General features: G+C 42.1%; 1 protein-coding gene and 1 pseudogene across 8 annotated transcripts in view; one reads left to right on the top strand and one right to left on the bottom strand.

The window, feature by feature from the left end:
- The window catches only part of GAPVD1 (GTPase activating protein and VPS9 domains 1), a 111,194-nt gene that overhangs the window by 36,606 nt on the left and 53,759 nt on the right, over nucleotides 1-20,829 (top strand). For 6 of the 8 annotated variants that reach the window (XM_023217140.2, XM_023217141.3, XM_023217145.3 and 3 more), the window contains 6 exons: nucleotides 3,862-4,078; nucleotides 6,912-7,755; nucleotides 11,622-11,708; nucleotides 13,933-14,067; nucleotides 14,519-14,708; nucleotides 19,509-19,669. In XM_023217140.2, the coding sequence (XP_023072908.1) occupies nucleotides 3,894-4,078; nucleotides 6,912-7,755; nucleotides 11,622-11,708; nucleotides 13,933-14,067; nucleotides 14,519-14,708; nucleotides 19,509-19,669 (1,602 nt within the window). In that variant the 5' untranslated portion in view covers nucleotides 3,862-3,893. The remainder of the gene's footprint in view (nucleotides 1-3,861; nucleotides 4,079-6,911; nucleotides 7,756-11,621; nucleotides 11,709-13,932; nucleotides 14,068-14,518; nucleotides 14,709-19,508; nucleotides 19,670-20,829) is intronic. The other 2 variants (XM_023217144.2, XM_023217146.2) reach the window with 2 other exon arrangements.
- Nucleotides 10,166-10,265, bottom strand: LOC111545993 (annotated as a pseudogene).

Below are 20,829 nucleotides of genomic sequence, written 5' to 3'. Positions count from 1 at the left end.
CCTCAGCCTCCTGAGTAACTGGGATTACAGGCATGTACCACCACACCCAGCTAATTTTATATTTTTAGTAGAGATGGGGTTTCTCCATGTTGGTCATGCTGGTCTCGAACTCCCGACCTCAGGTGATCTGCCCACCTCAGCCTCCCAAAGTGCTGGGATTACAGGCGTGAGCCACCGCGCCTGGCCTTGTCCACATTTTATACATGAAAAAAAGGTTAAGAGGTTATGTATTATATATTCAGGGCAACTGAATTAATTAATGAAGCATATAGGTCATATAGGTTTTTTGTTTTTTTTTTTTAGCTGGAGTTTTGCTCTTGTTGCCCAGGCTGGAGTGCAGTGGCACGATCTCAGCTCACTGCAACCTCTGCAACCTGGGTTTAAGCAATTCTGCCTCAGCCTCCTGAGTAGCTGGGATTACAGGCACCCACCACCACCCCCCACTAATTTTTGTATTTTTAGTAGAGATGGGGTTTCACCATGTTGGTCAGGCTGGTCTTAAACTCCTGACCTCAGGTGATCCACCTGCCTCAGCCTCCCAGAGTGCTGGGATTACAGGTGTGGGCCACCATGCTCGGCCGCATTTAGTAGTTAGCCCGGCTGCATATAGTAGTTGTTGTTTTTTTTTTTTTTTTTTTTTTTTGAGACACAGTGTCACTCTGTCACCAGGCTGGAGTGCAGTGGCACGATGATCTCGGCTCACTGCAACCTCCACCTCAGGACTGCTTTCATTAACTATGATACTTCTCATAAATAAAACCATTAGAGCAATGATTCTTTTCTTAGCCTGTGGACTTAGAGCTCCCTAGAGGGTGTTAAGAGTTCCCACATGGAAGTCTACAAAGTCACACATGCATTTTCTGTAGGCTGAATTAATAAGAGTATATGTATATATGTCACTATTTAAAAAAATGTACACACATGCCTTTGTGACTAATTCAATAGGAAATCATCTTGGTGAACTAGACATACTGATATCTTTTCAGAGGGAAGCATTATGGAAAGCTATCTCCAGCAGTGGAGGAGATTAGAATAACAGCTTTGCATGGTTTGCTGGGGAATCAATAAGGTACAAGAAGGTATTTTTTAAAAGCAGTTAAATTCAGGTTTCACAGTAATACTTGAAATTTTCCTAGTCATCAGTAGTTCATTCAAAGAAGAGGAGAAAGTTTAAAATTGCAGAAATCAAAATTTTAAGTGATTAAATCTGTTTCTTTCAATGAAGGTTGCTTCAAGTATATTTCTAGCTGCTACCATAATGTTTAATTCTTAATGAGAAATTTTTTTTTTTGAGATGGAGTTTCTCTCTTGTTGTCCAGGCTGGAGTGCAACGGCGTGATCTCGGCTCACTGCAACCTCTGCCTCCCAGGTTCAAGCGATTCTCTTGCCTCAGCCTCCCGAGTAACTAGGATTACAGGCATGTGCCACCATGCCTGGCTAATTTTGTATTTTTGGTAGAGACCGGGTTTCTCCATGTTGGTCAGGCTGGTCTTGAACTCCTGATCTCAGGTGATCTACCCACCTCAGCCTCCCAAAGTGCTGAGATTACAGGTGGAAGCCACCGTGCCTGGCCTTTTTTTTTTTTTGGAGACAAAGTCTCACTCTGTTGCCTAGGCTAGAGTGCAGTGGTACAATTTCAGGTCACTGCAACGTCTGCCTACTGGGTTCAAGTTTCTCCTGTCTCAGACTCCTGAGTAGCTGGGATTGCAGCCACCTGCCACCACACCTGGTGAATCTTTGTATTTTTAGTAGAGACAGTGTCTCACCATGTTGGCCAGGCTGATCTCGAACTCCTGACCTCAAGTGAGCCACCCGCCTTGGCCTCCCAGGGTGCTGGGACTACAGGCATGAGCCACTGTGCCCAACCCAAGAAATTTTTTGCTAACTTGATGGCTGTCTGCTGCCCGGACACACAATATTATGTTTTGTTATCTATGCCACAGGTATTTCTGTTGTTGATTTAACATTTGTGATCTGGCACAAATTCTAGGTTCAAGGGCATAGCTTAAATAATAATGCTTTAAAATATGTGTGCTATTTGTATCAGTTTGTTTAGCTACTAGATAAATAAGAGTAGTGAGATTTCATCTATTCCTTTGGCAAATATTTATTCAACTCCTGCTATGAACTAGGCCTTCTCCTAGTCCCTGAAATTATAGCTGTGAGTGAACAAAGCAAACAAGGCTTGGCTCTACTGTCGCTTACCTTCTAGTGGGGAAGCCTTGCAATAAGCATGATTAATATGCAGGTAGATATCTGTAATATAATGCTAGATAGGGGCAATGCTTTTTTTTTTAAAGGCCAGAAGAGAGATTAGGAAGTTATATTTTCTATTTTAGAAGGAATTGTCTGAGAAGGCCTTTCTAAATACATGTTTGAGTAGAGAGATCTGAATGGAATGAAGATAGTGGATAACTTTCCAGAGAGGCCAGCAAATGTGCACACTTTCAGAGAGGGACGTGCTTGGCCTGTTCAAGGGACAGCTAGAAGGTAGGTGTTCTGGAGCTGTGTGAACTAGGGTGGGATTGTAGGAGAGGAAATTGGAGAAGTAGCCAGGAGTAGATCTTGTAGGACCTTCAGATTTCATTCTGTCATGAAATAAAGCCTTTGGATGGTTTCCAGTAGGGGAATAAAGTAATAAAGTGATCTGACTTAAGTTTTGTTTTGTTGGTTTCTTTCTTCTTTTCTCTTTTCTTTTCTTTTCTTTTTTCTTTTCTTTTCCTTTCCTTTCTTTTCTTTCTTTTTGAGACCTGTTGCCCAGGCTGGAGTGCAGTGGTGTGATCTCGGCTCACTGCAACCTCTGCCTACCAGGTTCAAACAGTTCTCCTGCCTCAGCCTCCCAAGTAGCTGTGACTACAGGTGTACGTCACCACACCCAACTAATTTTTGTATTTTTAGTAGAAACGGGGTTTCATCATGTTAACCAGGCTGGTCTCGAACTCCCGACCTCAGGTGATCCACCTGCCTTGGCCTCCCAAAGTGCTGGGATTACACGTGTGAGTCTCCGCGCCTGGCCGTGATCTGACTTTTTAATTCACTATGCTATGTAGAGAACAGACTTTAGAAGTACAATAAAAGAAGCAGTGAGATCACTTAGGACGTGGTGATTACACACCTCGTAGCGAGAACTGATGTAATTAGCAATGGGGGGACGGCGGGAATTAGTAGTCAGATTTTAGATATATTTTGAAGATAGAATCAACAGGATATTTTGATTGTGATTAGAAAGAGCACAGTCAAGGATAACTCTGGGGTTAACAAATAGACATTGTATTTGAGGATATACATAGGGTTTACAGCAGCTATCTCTGAGCTGTGGCCTTAGGAGTGAGCTTTTTTTTCTGTTTGCTTATCTATATTTACCAATTTTTCTACTGAACCTGTAATACTTCTGTAGTAAAAAGATAGAGATTATTTGAAAATTAGAGTTAAAAGTGGTATCAAATGTAACCTAATTTTTTTTTCTTTTTTTTGGGGGGGGGGACTGATTCTCGCTCTGTCACCAGGCTGGAGTGCAGTGGCACAATCTCAGCTCACTGCAACCTCTGCCTCCCGGGTTTAAGCAATCCCCCTGCCTCAGCCTTCTGAGTAAATTGGACTACAGGCGCGCGCCACCACGCCCGGCTAATTTTTTGTATTTTAGTAGAGACGGGAGTTTCACCATGTTGGCCAGGATGGTCTCGATTTCTTGACCTTGTGATCCGCCCGCCTCGGCCTCCCAGAGTGCTGGGATTGTAGGAGTGAGCCACCGTGTCTGCCCAAGTGTAACTTAATTCTTAAAGTGTTCTCCTATCCATTTGATTTTAGAAAAGAGCTTCAGTGACATACATAAACTTTAAATATTTATCTTTTTACTCTTAGTGATCAGTCTTTGAGCCTTTCCCACACTGAAGATGGTGAAGCTAGATATTCATACTCTGGCTCATCACCTCAAGCAGGAACGCTTATATGTAAACTCTGAGAAACAGCTTATTCAGAGGCTCAATGCAGATGTACTTAAGACAGCTGAAAAGCTGTATCGTACAGCATGGATTGCGAAGCAACAGAGAATCAATTTGGATCGGCTTATCATAACCAGGTAAAGAAATGATTTTCAGGTTTTAAATTTTATGAACCACTATGATTCTGTAAATAAATTAGTAACTGTAAATAAATGAATCCATTTCTAACAAAATGCATTATTTAAGATAATTTTACATCAACGTTAAGGTGAGTCTTTCCTTATAATAGTTTATTTTGATTATTAAATAACTTAGGCACTGTTATAGAAAATTATAACTTAAGCATTGACATTTTATATCATACCAATTGGTTTTGTGTCTTTGTCTGTATAAAATGTTATTGTTGGCTGGGCATGGTGGCTCACACCTGTATTCCCAGCACTTTGGGAGGCCGAGGCGGGTGGATCATGAGGTCAGGAGTTCAAGACCAGCCTGGCCAAAATGGTGAAACCCCATCTCTACTAAAAATAAAAAAATTATCCGGACGTTGTGGTAGGTGCCTATAATCCCAGCTACTTGGGAGGCTGAGGCAGAGAACTGGTTGAACCCGGGAGGTGGAGGTTGCAGTGAGCCGAGATCTTGCCACTGCACTGAAACCTGGGCGACAGAGCGAGACTCTGTCTCAAAAGAAAAAACAAATGTTGTTGTAGAGAGGAAATTACCTGTTCTGCTTTTCTCCTAATATTTAATATATAGGTTTCCAGCTGGGCACGGTGGCTCGTGCCTGTAATCCTAGCACTTTGGGAGGCCAAGACAGGTGGATCATGAGATCAGGATTTCGAAACCAGACTGACCAAGATGATGAAACCCCATTTGTACTAAAAATACAAAAATTAGCTGGGCGTGGTGGCATACGTCTGTAATCCCAGCTACTCGGGAGGCTGAGGCAGGAGAATGGCTTGAACCCAGGAGGTGGAGGTTTCAGTGAACCAAAATTGCACCCCTACACTCTAGCCTGGGCGACTGAGTGAGACTCTGTCTCCAAAAAAAAAGAAAAAATTATCTATCTATGTTTCCATGTTTCGATATTGTATAACTATTTTTCAGGTTTAGAAACCACATATTTTATTGTCTTAATATCTACAAAGAACAGTTTTTATTTTATTTTATTTATTTATTTATTTTTGAGTCTGAGTCTTGCTCTGTTGCCCAGGCTGAAGTGCAGTGGCATGATCTCAGCTCACTGCAACCTCTGCCTCCCAGGTTCAAGAGATTCTCCTGCCTCAGCCTCCTGTGTAACTGGGATTACAGATGCGTGCCACCATGCCTGGCTAATTTTTGTATTTTTAGTAGAGACGGGGTTTCATCACGTTGGTCAGGCTGGTCTCAAACTCCTGACCTCGTGGTCTGCCCCCTTGACCTCCCAAAGTGCTGGGATTATAGGTATGAGCCACCCTACTTGGCCAAGAACAGTTTTTAACTCTAAGAATATCAGTGCTGTTGAGAATATAAGCCAGACGCAAAAGAATATGTACTGTATGATTCTATTTGTATGAAGTTCAAAAAGAGGCAGGACTGATCTTTGATGACAGAAATCAGAATAATAGTTACTTGTTGGACTTGAGAGGGTGGTATTGACTGGGAAAGGGCATGTGAAAGCGTTCTTGGGTGTTTAAAATGTTCCATGTCTTAATCTGAGTGGTGATTACTGGGTGCATATATGTGTAAAAATTGTTCGAGCTGAACACTTGACACTTGTGCACTTTACTGTATTTTACCTCAATAAAAATGAGTTAAAAAAGAACAGTGCTATTGTGGGCATTGTGTTTTTTTTCCCCACATCTTTTAGGCTTATTTTATTTGGATTTGTTTCCAGAAGCAAAAAGCCTGGTTAAAGGATGTGATTCTGCAGGTCATTACATACTGGCATGTTGCTGTTGAGGACGGTTGAGCAATACGCTGATATGGACCTCATTTTTATTATTTTTTAGTACTTGAATATTTGTAAACTTTCTTATGTCCATAAATAAACATAAGCAGTTTAACTGTAGCTGATATGTATTTTTTTCAGACAGGATCTGGCTTTGTCGCCCAGGCTGGAATGCAGTAGTGTGATCTTGGGTCACTGCTGTCACAAGCCCCTGAGCTCAAGTGATTCTCCCACCTCAGCCTCCTGAGTGCTGGGACTACAGGCACACGCCACCACATCTAGCTAATTTTCATTTTTTTTTTTTTTTTTTTTTTTTGTAGAGATGGAGTTTCACCATGTTTTCCAGGCTGGTCTCGAACTCCTGGGCTCAAGTGATCCTCCTACCTTGGCCTCCCAAAGTGCTGGGATTACAGGTGTGAGCCACTGTGCCCGTCCTGCAGCTAATTTTAATTTAGTTCATAAGAGGGCTAGACAGTTTTTAGGATCTACAAACTGATAATTTTCTTTCTTTCTTTCTTTCTTTTTTTTTTTTGCAGACAGAGTCTTGCTCTGTTGGCCAGGCTGGAGTGCAGTGGCACGATCTTGGCTCACTGCATCCTCTAGCTTCTGAGTTCAAGCGATTCTCCTGCCTCAGCCTTCCAAGTAGCTGGGATTATAGGTGCCTGCCACCATGCCTGGCTAATTTTTGTATTTTTAGAAGAGATGGGAGTTTCACCATGTTGACCAGGCTGGTCTCGACCTCCTGGCCTCAAATGATTTGCCTGCCTCAGCCTCCCAAAGTGCTGGCATTACGAGTGTAAGCCACTGCACCCAGCCCCAATACTTTTCATTGATTCTGATTTGATATGAGGAAATTGTCCTTTGTACTTTTTAGTTTTGTCTTCCTTTACTCATTGAGTTGCTGTTGGTCTAAAAAATTTTAGCAATTCAGAGTGATCTTATTGTTGGGACTATAATCAACTCATATTACCCATGTTTGGATATAGCATATGTGTTATTACTAATACTATTATTTTGCTTGTTTGCTCATTTTTTTTTAGTGCTGAAGCTTCCCCTGCTGAATGTTGCCAACATGCCAAAATTTTGGAAGATACACAATTTGTTGATGGGTATAAGCAATTGGGATTTCAGGAGACTGCTTATGGAGAATTCTTGAGTCGATTAAGGGAAAATCCTCGTCTTATTGCCTCCTCTTTGGTTGCTGGAGAGAAACTTAATCAGGAGAACACACAAAGTGTTATTTACACAGTTTTTACGTCCCTGTATGGCAATTGCATCATGCAAGAAGATGAAAGCTACCTCCTTCAGGTTTTGCGATACTTGATTGAATTTGAACTTAAAGAAAGTGACAACCCTAGGCGACTTTTGAGGAGAGGAACTTGTGCCTTCAGCATCTTATTTAAACTTTTTTCTGAAGGACTGTTTTCTGCCAAACTTTTCCTCACAGCCACTTTACATGAGCCAATTATGCAACTCCTTGTTGAAGATGAAGATCACCTGGAAACAGATCCAAACAAGCTAATTGAGAGGTTCTCCCCATCTCAGCAGGAAAAACTCTTTGGAGAGAAGGGCTCAGACAGATTCAGGCAAAAAGTTCAAGAAATGGTGGAGTCCAATGAAGCCAAACTAGTGGCTTTGGTGAACAAATTTATTGGTTATCTCAAACAGAACACATATTGTTTTCCACATAGTTTAAGGTGGATCGTGTCTCAGATGTATAAAACCCTCTCCTGTGTAGATAGGCTGGAAGTAGGGGAGGTCCGGGCAATGTGTACTGATCTCCTGTTGGCCTGCTTCATTTGTCCTGCAGTTGTCAATCCAGAACAGTATGGAATAATTTCTGATGCTCCTATTAATGAGGTAGCACGATTTAATCTGATGCAGGTATGCTTTTGCTATTATTATTAATGTGACATTTAGTTTAAAATCAGTTGATTGGGCTGTGGGGGTGGGAACAAATAATATGACAATATTTGTATATTCTTACGACATTTTCTCAACCAGTTCTAAGTATTTGCATCTTATTAAATAAAAGCTGTAATACTGGGATTTAAAACTATGGTGGTCACAAAACATTTTGTCTTTGTCTGTTTTTTGAGGCGGAGACTTACTCTGTCACCCAGGCTGTAGTGCAGTAGTGCATTCTCAGCTCACTGCAACTTCCGCCTTCCGGGTTCAAGCAATTGTCCTGCCTCAGCCTCCTGAGTAGCTGGGATTACAGGCATGTACCACCACGTCTGGCTAATTTTTGTATTTTTGGTAGAGACGGGGGTTTCACCATGTTGGTCAGGCTGGTCTCGAACTCCTGACCTTGTGATCTGCCTGCCTCGGCCTCTCAAAGTCCTGGGATTACAGGCATGAGCCACTGCACCTGGCTGTGTTTGCTTTTAAATGGAATCCTCACACACTTGAATGTAGAGTTGATTAGATTTTCTAGAACAAGTCCACCAACCCTTTTCTATAATTTCAGAACCCAAAATGAACAAAAACTGAATGTCTTCTATACCTTATTTGGTAGCAAAACCTGTGCTGAAGTAACATGAGGCTATTCACAATTTTTTTTTTTTTTCATTTTTCTTTTTTGATATGAAGTTTCACTCTTGTTGCCCAGGCTGGAGTACAATGGTGCGATCTTGGCTCACTGCTACCTCCGCCTCCTGGGTTCAAGTGATTCTCCTGCCTCAGCTTCCTGAGTATCTGAGATTACAGGGGAACGCCACCATGCCCAGCTATATTTATAATTGTTATTCCATTTAGTGCTAGTGAATACTCATATTTTGTTGCAGAAATGTTGATTCATTTGATTACAAAATGCCATCTGTATATTGAACATGTTGTGTGTATACACTGCATTACCTTTCTAAAATCTCTGAATTCTGAAATCTGAAGCTCTTTTAAGAGTTTCAGAAAGAGGATTTTTGGGTGTATATTAGCATTTTTTTGCGATCATCTAAATGACTGAAGTCATGTTATTATTTCTTCATGGACTCTTTTCATCACACCTTATCCCTCAGATATACTGTGAAAAACTGGTGTTTATTTAGAATAGACTATTTTTGGGTGATTTTTATTTTTTATTTTATTATTATTATTATTTGGAGACAGAGTCTCACTCTGTTGCCCAGGCTGGAGTGCAGTGGCGTGATCTCGGCTCACTGCAACCTCTGCCTCCTGGCTTCAGGTGATTCTCTTGCCTCAGCCTCCCAAAAACCTGGGATTATAGATGCGTGCCACCATGCCCAGCAAATTGTTTGTATTTTTAGTAGAGACGGGGTTTCACCGTGTTAGTGCCAGGATGGTCTCGATCTGCTGACGACCTCGTGATCCACCTGCCTCAGCCTCCCAAAGTGCTGGGATTACAGGCATGAGCCACTACGCCCAGCCGTTTTATTATTATTTTTAAATGGAGTTTTGCTCTGTTGCTCATGTTGTAGTGCAGTGGCACAATCTCGTCTCACTGCAACCTCCGCCTCCGGGATTCAAGTGATTCTCCTGCCTCAGCCTCCCTAGTGCCTGGGATTACAGGCATGCGCCATCACACCTGGCTAATTTTGTATTTTCAGTAGAGACGGGGTTTTACCATGTTGGTCAGGCTGGTCTCGAACTCCTGACCTCAGATGATCCACCTGCCTTGGCCTCCAAAAGTGCTGGGATTACAGGTGTGAGCCACCACACCTGGCCTTGGGTGATTTTTAAAAAATGATTAGCTCAGACTTGGTGCGGTGGCTCTCACCTGTAATCTCAGCACTTTGGGAAGCCAAGGTGGGCAGATCGTTTGAGGTCAGCATTTTGAGACCAGCCTGGGCAACACAGTGAGACCCCCCACCACCCCATATCTATTAAAAAAAAAATATTAGCCGGCTGTGGTGGCTCATGCCTGTAATCCCAGCACTTTGGGAGGCCCAGGCGGGCGGATCACCTAATGTCCAGAGTTCGAGACCAACCTGACCAACATGGAGAAACCCCGTCTCTACTAAAAATACAAAATTAGCCGGTGTGGTATCGCATGCCTGTAATCGCAGTTACTTGGGAGGCTGAGGCAGGAGAATTGCTTGAACCTGGGAGACGGAGGTTGCGGTGAGGCGAGATTGCGCCATTGCACTCCAACCTGTGCAACAAGGGTGAAACTCCATCTCAAAAAAAAAAAAAAAATTAAAAAAATAAGAAATCAGAGAAAAAGGATTAGCTCTTTTTTATGATCAGTTATATCACCTTGGGGTGTTTAACAATTCACTATATAGAAATGCCTGAAATAAAGCTAACTTTTTTTTAACTTCTATAAATTAAAAAAAATTATAATATGGAGCTTTTCACAAATTTGTGTGTCATCCTTGCACAGGTGCCATGCTAATCTCTGTAGAGTTTCAATTTTAATATGTGCTTCTGAAGTGAGCACAAAATTTTTGACTCCTTATCCAGGAAACAGTAGAGTTGTTAGAGTTGTTTTTTTTTTTTTTAGACAGCGTCTCACTCTGTCACCCAGGCTGGAGTGCAGTGGTGCCATCTTAGGTCACTGTAGCCTTTGAATGCCTGGGCTCAAGTGACCCTCCTGCCTCACCCTCTTGAGTAGCTGGGACTGCACATGTGTACCAGCACACCTGGCTCATTTTAAAAATGTTTTTGTAGAGACAGGGTCTTGCTCTCTTGTCCAGGCTGATCTTGAACTCCTGGCCTCAGGTAATCCTCCTACCTTGGCCTCTCAAAGTGCTGGGATTGTAGGCGTAAGCCACTGTGCCTGGCCCATGAAACACTTACATTTATTCTTGTGGTAGATAATGTATTTGTAGGTTTTTGTTTTTTTTTTTGTCATTCCAGTAGAGATTGAATCACATATTTTCAGAATCAGTAAAAAGGGGGGCTTGTCCCAGATATTAAGAAGAGGATGCTGTAATAACTTTCATTAGCCTTTAAAAAGAGTACAGTAACAACTTTTGCCAGTAGGGTACTTGTTCTATGAATTAGTATTTACTTTATCAAACCAGCTTATGTTAGATAGGAATCATTCACTTTTACATCTAGGAAAAAAATTCTACCTTGAGTGCTTTGTGAACTCTGTAGGGTAATGTTCTTAATATTAACTTAAGGTAATTTAATGAATGAGTCAGATTTTACAAAATAATTTTTTTTTTTTTTTTGAGATGGAGTCTCGCTCTGTCGCCCAGCCTGGAGTGCAGTGGCCGGATCTCAGCTCACTGCAAGCTCCGCCTCCCGGGTTTACGCCATTCTCCTGTCTCAGCCTCCCTAGTAGCTGGGACTACAGGCCCCTGCCACCTCACCCGGCTAGTTTTTTGTATTTTTTAGTAGAGACGGGGTTTCACCGGGTTAGCCAGAATGGTCTTGATCTCCTGACCTTGTGATCCACCCATCTCAGCCTCCCAAAGTGCTGGGAGTACAGGCTTGAGCCACCGTGCTCGGCCTTACAAATTAATTTAAAAAGCTCTAAACACATGAAAAGTACAATGTCAGAAACAAATGTATTGTGCTTTTTCCCCCAATGTTGATATCTTATGTGTTAAAGAGAAATTAAAGCAAAAATTTATACTTTCTCTAACTCTTAATCTAAAAATAGCAAAAGCCAACATAAGGTACACATCTTTTGGGGGATACTATTTCATATGCCTGGTCAGGTGGTATGAATAGTATTATGAAACAGGTACTGAGAATTGAATAGATGTGCTTGCTTTCACAGAGAGGTATTTATGAGTATCTGTCTGTAGCTTATGTCTCCCTACCGCTGCTTTGGGTTGCAGGTAGGCCGCCTTTTGCAGCAGTTAGCAATGACTGGCTCTGAAGAAGGAGATCCCCGAACAAAGAGCAGCCTTGGAAAATTTGACAAAGTAAGAATAAATACCATTTATAGAAAATTCTGAAGTATTAGTGAGCCTAACTGTTCTCTTTATTAAATCTTGTCCTTAGGTGATGTCTGAATTAAATGTTCTTTTAATTAGCTACAGTATTGGATCAGCAGCATTTAAAGATGATTAACTCCCACAGACGTATTGAGGAGATGCCATCATAAAGAGAATCAAAGAGCTATTAAGATTATTTTATTTTAAAAAGTTTTTTTTTTTTGAGATGGAGTCTTGCTCTGTTGCCCAGGCTGGAGTGTGGTGGTGTGATCTTGGCTCACTGCACCCTCTGCCTCCAGGTTCAAGCAACTCTCTGCCTCACCCTCCCCAGTAGCTGGGACTACAGGCGCATGCTACCACGCCTGGCTACTTTTGTATTTTTAGTAGAGACTGGATTTCACCATCTTGGCCAGGCTGGTCTTGAACTCCTGGCCTTGTGATCTACCGAACTCGGCCTCCCAAAGTGCTGGGATTACAGGCGTGAGCTACCACACCTGGCCAACTTTTAAATTTTTGAGTCGATGTCTCACTCTGTTGCCCAGGCTGGAGTGCAGTGGTGTGATCATGGCTCAAACTCCTGGGCTCAAGCAGTCCTTCCACGTCAGCCTCCCAAGTACCTGGGCTATAGGGGCATACTACCATGCCCGGCTGTTTTTATTGTTACAGAGATGAGGTGTTACTATGTTGCCCAGACTGGTCTTGACTCCTGGCCTCAAGCGATCCTCCTGCCTCAGCATTCCAGCGTGCTAGGATTATAGATGTCAGCCACCATGTCTGGTCGATAATTGTTTAATTTTAAGTGTAGTTTATAAGTTAACATCCATGACATTGTTCAATTAATTTAGTTAAATAAAGTTTTAATCAGTCTTACTTTGATTAAGCTATACATTCAACCTACGAAAATTCAAGGATATTTGAGTAAAATTTCCCTTCCCCCTCTCATCTCTAGTCTTCATTCCCCGCCCCCAACAAAAGATTTTTTTTGAGACTGAGTTTCCCTCTTGTCACAGAGGTTTGCTGTTGTCACCCAGGCTGGAGTGCAATGGCGTGATCTCAGCTCACTGTTAACTCCGCCTCCCAGGTTCAAGCAGTTCTCCTGCTTCAGCCTCCTAGTACCTGGAATTATAGGTGTGAGCCACCATGCCTGGCCCCCGAAAGATTCTTGATGTTATCAGGTTGTGTATCCTTCTAGAGGTCAATATGTTTACAAGCAAATTCCTACATACAGTATATACTTCCAACCACTCCTTCCCCTTTCAGAAATAGTAGCACAGTGTATATACTGTTCTGTGTTGTGTTATGTTTGTCTCCAACATCTTATTGTTATTTTCTCTTTTTTTGAGACAGGGTCTCACTTTGTCACCTAGTGACGCCATCTCAGCTCACTGCAGTCTTGACCTCCCTGGCACAAGCAATCCTCCCACCTCAGCTTCCCAAGTAGCTGGGACTACAGGTGCACGCCACCACGCCTGGCTAATTTTGGTATTTTTTGTAGAGACAAGGTTTTGCCCTGTTGCCCAAGTGGTTTCGAACTTCTGAGCTCAAGCAACCCACCCACCTTGGCTGCCCAAAGTGCTGGGATTGCAGGCATACACCACTACACCCAGCCCCAAGATTTTAGACTATATCATTACAAGAAGAGTTTAATGTTTTAGGTTGGGTAATCCTAGTGCTGGGTGCACTTTGGGAAGCTGAGGTGGGTGGATCGCTTGAGCTCACAAGTTTGAGACCAGTCTGGGCAACATGGTGAAACCCCATCTCTACAAAAAAATACAAAAATTAGGCCAGGCGGGGTGGCTCACACTTGTATTTCTAGCACTTTGGGAGGCTGAGGCGGGTGGATCACCTGAAGTCAGGAGTTTCAGACCAGCCCATGCAACATGGCAAAACCCCATCTCTACTAAAAATACAAAAGTTAGCCGGGCATGGTCATGGCACCTATAATCCCAGCTACTCTGGAAGCTGAGGCAGGAAAATTACAGTGGGGGAGGAGGTGCGCAGAGATTGCAGTGAGCCAAGATGGCGCTCTTTCACTCCAGCCTGGGCAAAAGAGTGAAACTTCGTCTCCAAAAAAAAAAAAAATTATTTAACATCTTAAAAAAATATGATTTTTAAGATGTTAAAAGTTTTTCATGCTTGTCCACGTTAATCAGAAATTTCTTTCCAGTATTTTAAAGGGAAATGTTTCACTGTTGTTTCCCTGTTTTAACAGAGCTGTGTTGCCGCGTTCCTTGATGTTGTGATTGGGGGCCGTGCAGTGGAGACCCCTCCATTGTCTTCCGTTAATCTTCTGGAAGGATTGAGCAGAACTGTGGTTTATATAACCTATAGTCAGCTTATTACTCTGGTAATGGCTTCATTGTTTAATAGAATTTTCTCAAAAGTCTTTTAGCTAAGCGTGAGCAGAGACATACATGAGTACATTGTGTGGGAAATACATACTGTATTTGAAAAAGTGGCCGGGCGCGGTGGCTCAAGCCTGTAATCCCAGCACTTTGGGAGGCCGAGACGGGCGGATCACGAGGTCAGGAGATCGAGACCATCCTGGCTAACACGGTGAAACCCCGTCTCTACTAAAAATACAAAAAACTAGCCGGGCGAAGTGGCGGGCGCCTGTAGTCCCAGCTACTCCGGAGGCTGAGGCAGGAGAATGGCGTAAACCCGGGAGGCGGAGCTTGCAGTGAGCTGAGATCTGGCCACTGCACTCCAGTCCGGGCGACAGAGCAAGACTCCGTCTCAAAAAAAAAAAAAAAAAAGAAAAAGTGATTTCACTAGCTAATGTTCTTTGCTTTTGCCAGGTGAATTTTATGAAGAGTGTGATGTCTGGAGATCAACTGAGAGAAGATAGAATGGCTCTTGACAATTTATTGGCAAACCTACCCCCGGCCAAGCCAGGAAAAAGCAGCAGTTTAGAAATGACTCCCTACAATACGCCTCAGCTGTCTCCGGCAACCACTCCAGCAAATAAAAAGAATCGATTACCTATAGGTAAGCAGAATTTCTCATATCGGAGCTTTCTTTTAAGTTTAATATTTCGTCAGCCTTTGTTACTGCTCAGTGTTTTGGAATATATGTTTAAGTACTTGGGAAAGTCTTTCTCTTCATGTTTACTGATGGTATTTCAGTTTTTAGAAATCGTATCAGATTAGTTAAGGTTTATCAGTAGGCTTTAGCTTTGTCTACCTACTTTTCTATCCACAGTATACTTTGTTCAAATGTTATTGTCTTTTCTTGAAAAAATTTTGGAAATGTTGTAAGTAGTCATTTTTTTTTTTTTTTTGAGACGGAGTCTCGCTCTGTCGCCCGGGCTGGAGTGCAGTGACCAGATCTCAGTTCACTGCAAGCTCCACCTCCCGGGTTTACGCCATTCTCCTGCCTCAGCCTCCCGAGTAGCTGGGACTACAGGCGCCCGCCACCTCACCCGGCTAGTTTTTTGTATTTTTTAGTAGAGACGGGGTTTCACCGTGTTAGCCAGGATGGTCTCGATCTCCTGACCTCGTGATCCGCCCGTCTCGGCCTCCCAAAGTGCTGGGATTACAGGCTTGAGCCACCGCTCCCGGCCATAAGTAGTCATTTTTAAAACTATGTAGCCCTCAGTAGTTGTAAGAGGGTGGCACGTGCCTTGTGGTCCCAGCTACTTGGGAGGCTGAGATGGGGAGATTGCTTGAGCCTGGGAGGTCGAGGCTGCAGTGAACCATGATTGTGCCACTGCACTTCAGCCTCGGTGACAGAGTGAGACCCTATCTCAAAAAAAAAAAAAAAAATTAGGTAGCCCCCTCATTTCTACAAAGTTCTAAATAATGTAATAAACAATACTATTTTAGAAGTTTCCGTCAATAAAGTGGAAAATAGTATTTTTCTATTATTATTTTCATTAATAATAACTGTTTTATCAACTGAGCTAAAATATCTTAATGTTATAAAATAAAGCAAAAGTTTCATTTTATTTTTTCAAGTTTGTTTATTTAAGAATTCTATCTAATTAAGACTTATTTGCTTGGTTAATATTTGTTATCTATCTGTCTACAAAAAAATTAATTGAGCATATACCATGTTCCATACTCTGGGTAGGTACTTTATAAGTGTTGTTTCATTTAATCCCCACAAAAGTCCTGTGAGAGTGGATGTGTCTTGCACATGAGGCACTGTGATAGACACTGGATACAAAGACCATTAGGACCTGCCCTAACTGTCAAGTAGGCTATTGATAGTTTAGTTAGGGAGAACAAGAAGAGAGTAGTACCCTTCAGCGTACTACGCATTCTGAGGAGATAAGTATGAGGGTTATGGGGACACCTAACTTAGCCAAAATGGTGATGGTATCAGGAGAAGATCTTGGAGCAGGTGAAGCCTGTTTGCGCTTTGTGATGAATGGAAGTTAGGCAAAGTAAACAAGATGGGGAAAAAGTGTTTAAGCCAAGGGAACAGGATTATTTTAGTGCCTGCCTAATTATAATGAGGAACTCAGCAACACTTGGTGAACATAGTTCTTTTTAATTTATGCATTTTGAAGAGAGGGATTTTACTTTTAAACTTCTGTGAGCTAATCCATTAAGAACTACCAGTTTCTTAAAATTAATCTATCTTATATTTAACATAACGTGGAATTGTATCAACAGTAGTATGGCATCATATTCTTCAAGTCTTTGTCTTATTGTATCACCCCAATATGTCAGTTTTGAAAATAAAAAATAGAAAAAGGGATTTTGCACTTAATGGTTTTTTTTTTTTTTTTTTGAAATGGAGTCTCATTCTTGTTGCCCAGGCTGGAGTGCAGTGGCACAATCTCGGCTCACCGCAACCTCTACCTCCCGGGTTCAAGCGATTCTTCTGCCTCAGTCTCCCTAGTAGCTGGGATTATAGATGCCCGCCACCACTCGGCTAATTTTTGTATTTTTAGTAGAGACGGGGTTTTGCCATGTTGGCCAGGCTCGTCTCGAACTCCTAACCTCAGGTGATCCACCTGCCTCGGCCTCCCAAAGTGCTGGGATTACAGGTGTGAGCCACCATGCCCAGGCATTTAATGGTTTTTTTATGGGCTATTTGCACTCTGTTCACATGATGAAGTAAATGATTTTTAGTAAATCAGAGATTTTTTTTTCCATTGTTCACTGATATACATTAGTTTTTTCATTTCCCATTGTCTAAAAGTGTCATTAAATATGAGTCTGATGGAAAGTGAATTTCAAATGTATACCCAGTATTATTTTGTATAGTCTTGTTATCTTGGCTATTGCATTTATTTCGTATCTTAAAAAATTTGTCCATTGTTCAGAAGGTTGGTTTTCTTTCTATTTAATGCTTTCGCAACCCAGGACAACAGTTAGCAGCCTGGGATTCCTCAGTTACCAATATTACCGCTCATATTACACTAGTAACCCCGTTTGGTGGGTAATAGGCTGTTCTTCCTCTTCTTTTATAATTTTATTTAAGAAATAGTTTATAAAAGTATGCTCCATGTGCATGTTGCTTTTACTTTATGTAAATTGCTACATAAAATTTGATTGCTTGCATTTTTATAAATTATAGTTGCAGAGTTTGTTAAGATTCGTAGATCTGTTTATGAACTTGAATTTCAATTTGCAATTCAATAGAAGATAGGGTAAGCAAATAAAGGTGTGAGTAGGCCTGTTTTAGACTTGGAAATTGATGTGTGCTCTGTGATTAATGAACATTAATCAGCATTGTAAAGAAAGATGATTGTTTATATTTCTGCTTCTGTCTTCAAGTAGGTCAGCTTTCATACAATGTGAAGTTGACTTCTGCTGCTACTATAGTTGTTTTTGCTTTATGTCTCTATTTTTCATTATTTTGTACCAAAACATAATTTCTATTTAGTATTCTGGTTGTACTGAATTTTATTGCCCTCTGAAAGAAAATAGAACCTTTTTTTTCTTGATTTTTTTTTTTTTTTTTTTTTTTTGAGACAGAGTCTAGCTCTTGTTGCCCAGGCTGGAGTGCAATAGCACGATCTCGGCTCACCACAACCTCTGCCTCCCAGGTTCAAGCCATTCTCCTGCCTCAGCCTCCCAAGTAGATGGGATCACAGGCGTGTGCCACCACGCCCAGCTAATTTTGTATTTTTAGTAGAGATGGGGTTTCTCCATGTTGGTCAGGCTGGACTTGAACTCCCGGCCTCAGGTGATCTACCTGCCTCAGCCTTCCAAAGTATTGAGATTACAGGCATGAGCCACTGCGCCCAGCCTTCTTTTTTTTTTTTTTTTTGAGACGGAATTTCACTCTTATTTTGCAGGCCAGAGTGCAACAGTGTGATCTAGGCTAACTGCAACCTCCACCTCCCGGGTTCAAGTGATTCTCCTGCCTCAGCCTCCCAAGTAGTTGGGATTACTTATGGTGCCCACCACCATGCTCAGCTAACTTTTTGTATTTTTAGTAGAGACAGGGTTTCACCATGTTGGCCAGGCTGGTCTCGAACTCCTGACCTCAGGTGATCCACCTGCCTCAGCCTCCCAGAGTGCTAGGATTACAGGCATGAGCCACTACACCCAGCAGTTATTTTAGAAAAATGTATTTTTTGTTTGGTTATACGCAGGGGAAAGAAACAAAAATAATTGAAGCCTTTATTAATTTATACTGTTTCCAAAGCAGAAAGGACCTTTTATCCAAACATAAAGAAATTTTCTCTCTTGTATCTTTGAAAAGACATTAATACATTTTGGGGGGAAAAGTACATTTAAAAACTGATTCTGGGCTGGACACGTTGGCTCATGGCTATAATCCCAGCACTTGGGGAAGGCGAGGTGGTGGATCACCTGAGATCATGGCAAAACCCCATCTCTACTAAAAGTACAAAATTCACTGAGTGTGATGGTGGCTGCCTGTAATCCCAGCTACTCAGGAGGCTGAGGCAGGAGAATTGCTAGAACCCAGCAGGTGGTGATTGTAGTGAGCGGAGATTGTGCCACTGCACTCTAGCTTGGGCAGCAAGAGTGAAACTCTGTCTCAAAAAAACAAACACTGATTCTGGTTTTGTTAACAGTTGCCTAACTAAAGTATCTTATTTATGTGGCTATTAGGTTTTCATATGAAATTTTCTTTTTTCTTTTTTTTTTGAGATGGAGTCTCGCTCTGACGCCCAGGCCGGAGTGCAGTGGTGCAGACTTGGCTCACTGCAATGTCCGCCTGCCTCGTTCAACTGATTCTCCTGTCTCATCCCCCTGAGTAGCTGGGATTACAGGTGCACGTCACCATGCCTGGCTAATTTTTTGTATTTTAGTAGAGACGGAGTTTTACCGTGTTGCCCTGGGCGGTCTCGAACTCCTAAACTTAAGCAATCCACCCGCCTCAGCCTCCCAAAGTGCTAGGATTACAGGTGTAATCCCTCACATGAAATTTTCTGATGCTTGTAAGTTCAGTTTCCAGTATGGGAGACCAGTAGCAGTTACATCGTTTTATAGGAAAATTAGTTAAGGCATCTTAAAAAGATAAGAAATGAGGTAATGCTTTTTTTGTCACTCCAAGTCTTAAATTGATTGGGACATGTTTGCTGTTCTGCAGATGTGATCATATATGTGGCACTTACTGTAACATGGACTTGGATCACTGTTCTTGATTATCAGTTTTGAAGGAGAATCTTTGTATTAGTCAGTAGAGTAACTGGGAGGATTTAGTTTTTTGTTTTGTTTTGTTTTTTCTTATTAATATTTTTACCACTCTTGTGCATGTGCAAATGTTCTGCACTAATAGAAAATATATTTTCATTTTTAGCATACCATTTTCTTCATTTGTCTATTTCTCTAAATTATTTTATTTGAAATTTTTTATTAGCAACTCGGAGCAGAAGCCGCACCAACATGCTAATGGACCTACATATGGACCATGAAGGATCATCTCAAGAAACGATCCAGGAGGTGCAACCAGAAGAGGTGTTGGTCATTTCCTTAGGGACAGGTCCCCAGCTTACTCCAGGGATGATGTCAGAAAATGAGGTATGAAGGTACTTGGTCAGTTGCTTCTGTAAATCAGTATTCATGTCTTAGTCCATACAGGCTGCTGTAGCAAAACACCAGAGGTTGGGTGGCTTATAAACAACAGAAATTTATTTCTCATATTTGTAGAGGCCAGGAACTCTTATAGTCAAGGCAGACTCAGTGTCTCATGAGGATCTGTTTACTGGTTCATAGATAATGTATTCTTGCTGGGTCTTTGGGCTTATTTTATTTTATTTTTTGAGATGGAGTGTTGCTCTTGTTGCCCAGGCTAGAGTGCAATAGCACGATCTCGGCTCACTGCAACCTCCGCATCCCAGGTTCAAGCGATTCTCCTGCCTCAGCCTCCTGAGTAGCTGGGATTATAGGCATGTGCCACCATGCCCAGCTAATTTTATATTTTTAGTAGAAGTGGGGTTTCTACATGTTGGTCAGGCTGGTCTCAAACTCCCGAACTGAGGTGATCCACCCTCCTTTGCCTCCCAAAGTGCTGAGATTACAGGTGTGAGCCACCGCGCCTGGCTGGTTGGGCCTATTTTATAAGGGCACTTATTCCATTTTTGAGGGCCCTGCCTTCACGACCTAATCACCTGCCTAAAAGCCCCGTATCCAAATACCATCACCTTGGGGGTTAGAATTTCAACATACAGATTTTGGGGGAGCACAGACATTTAGATCTGAGAAGTAATTTTTTTTTCTTTTTTTTTTGAGACGGAGTCTCTCTGTGTCACCCGGGCTGGAGTGCAGTGGCGTGATCTCGGCTCATTGCAAGCTCCGCCTCCCGGGTTCACACCATTCTCCTGCCTCAGCCTCCCAAGTAGCTAGGACTACAGGCGCCCGCCACCATGCTCAGCTAATTTTTTGTATTTTTAGTGGAGATGCGGTTTCACCGTGTTAGCCAGGATGGTCTCGATCTCCTGACCTCATGATCCACCAGCCTCGGCCTCCCAAAATGCTTGGATTACAGGTGTGAATCACCGCACCCAGCCAATGAATTTAATGTTTAAGTCTTTGTTATCTTCAGTGGTCCCACCATGACACACCATCACATGCTAAGCTCCCTGTGAACAGTTGTGAGGCCCTTCACATTAATACATCTGTAGCACTGAAGTTGGTGAATAGGTCCAAGCAAAAGGAATTTTCCAGACAGTAGCAGAAGA

Source organism: Piliocolobus tephrosceles, chromosome 14 (genome assembly GCF_002776525.5).
Source record: "Piliocolobus tephrosceles isolate RC106 chromosome 14, ASM277652v3, whole genome shotgun sequence".
NCBI classification, from domain to species: domain Eukaryota; kingdom Metazoa; phylum Chordata; class Mammalia; order Primates; family Cercopithecidae; genus Piliocolobus; species Piliocolobus tephrosceles.
This window is presented reverse-complemented; position numbering and strand designations above follow the sequence as displayed.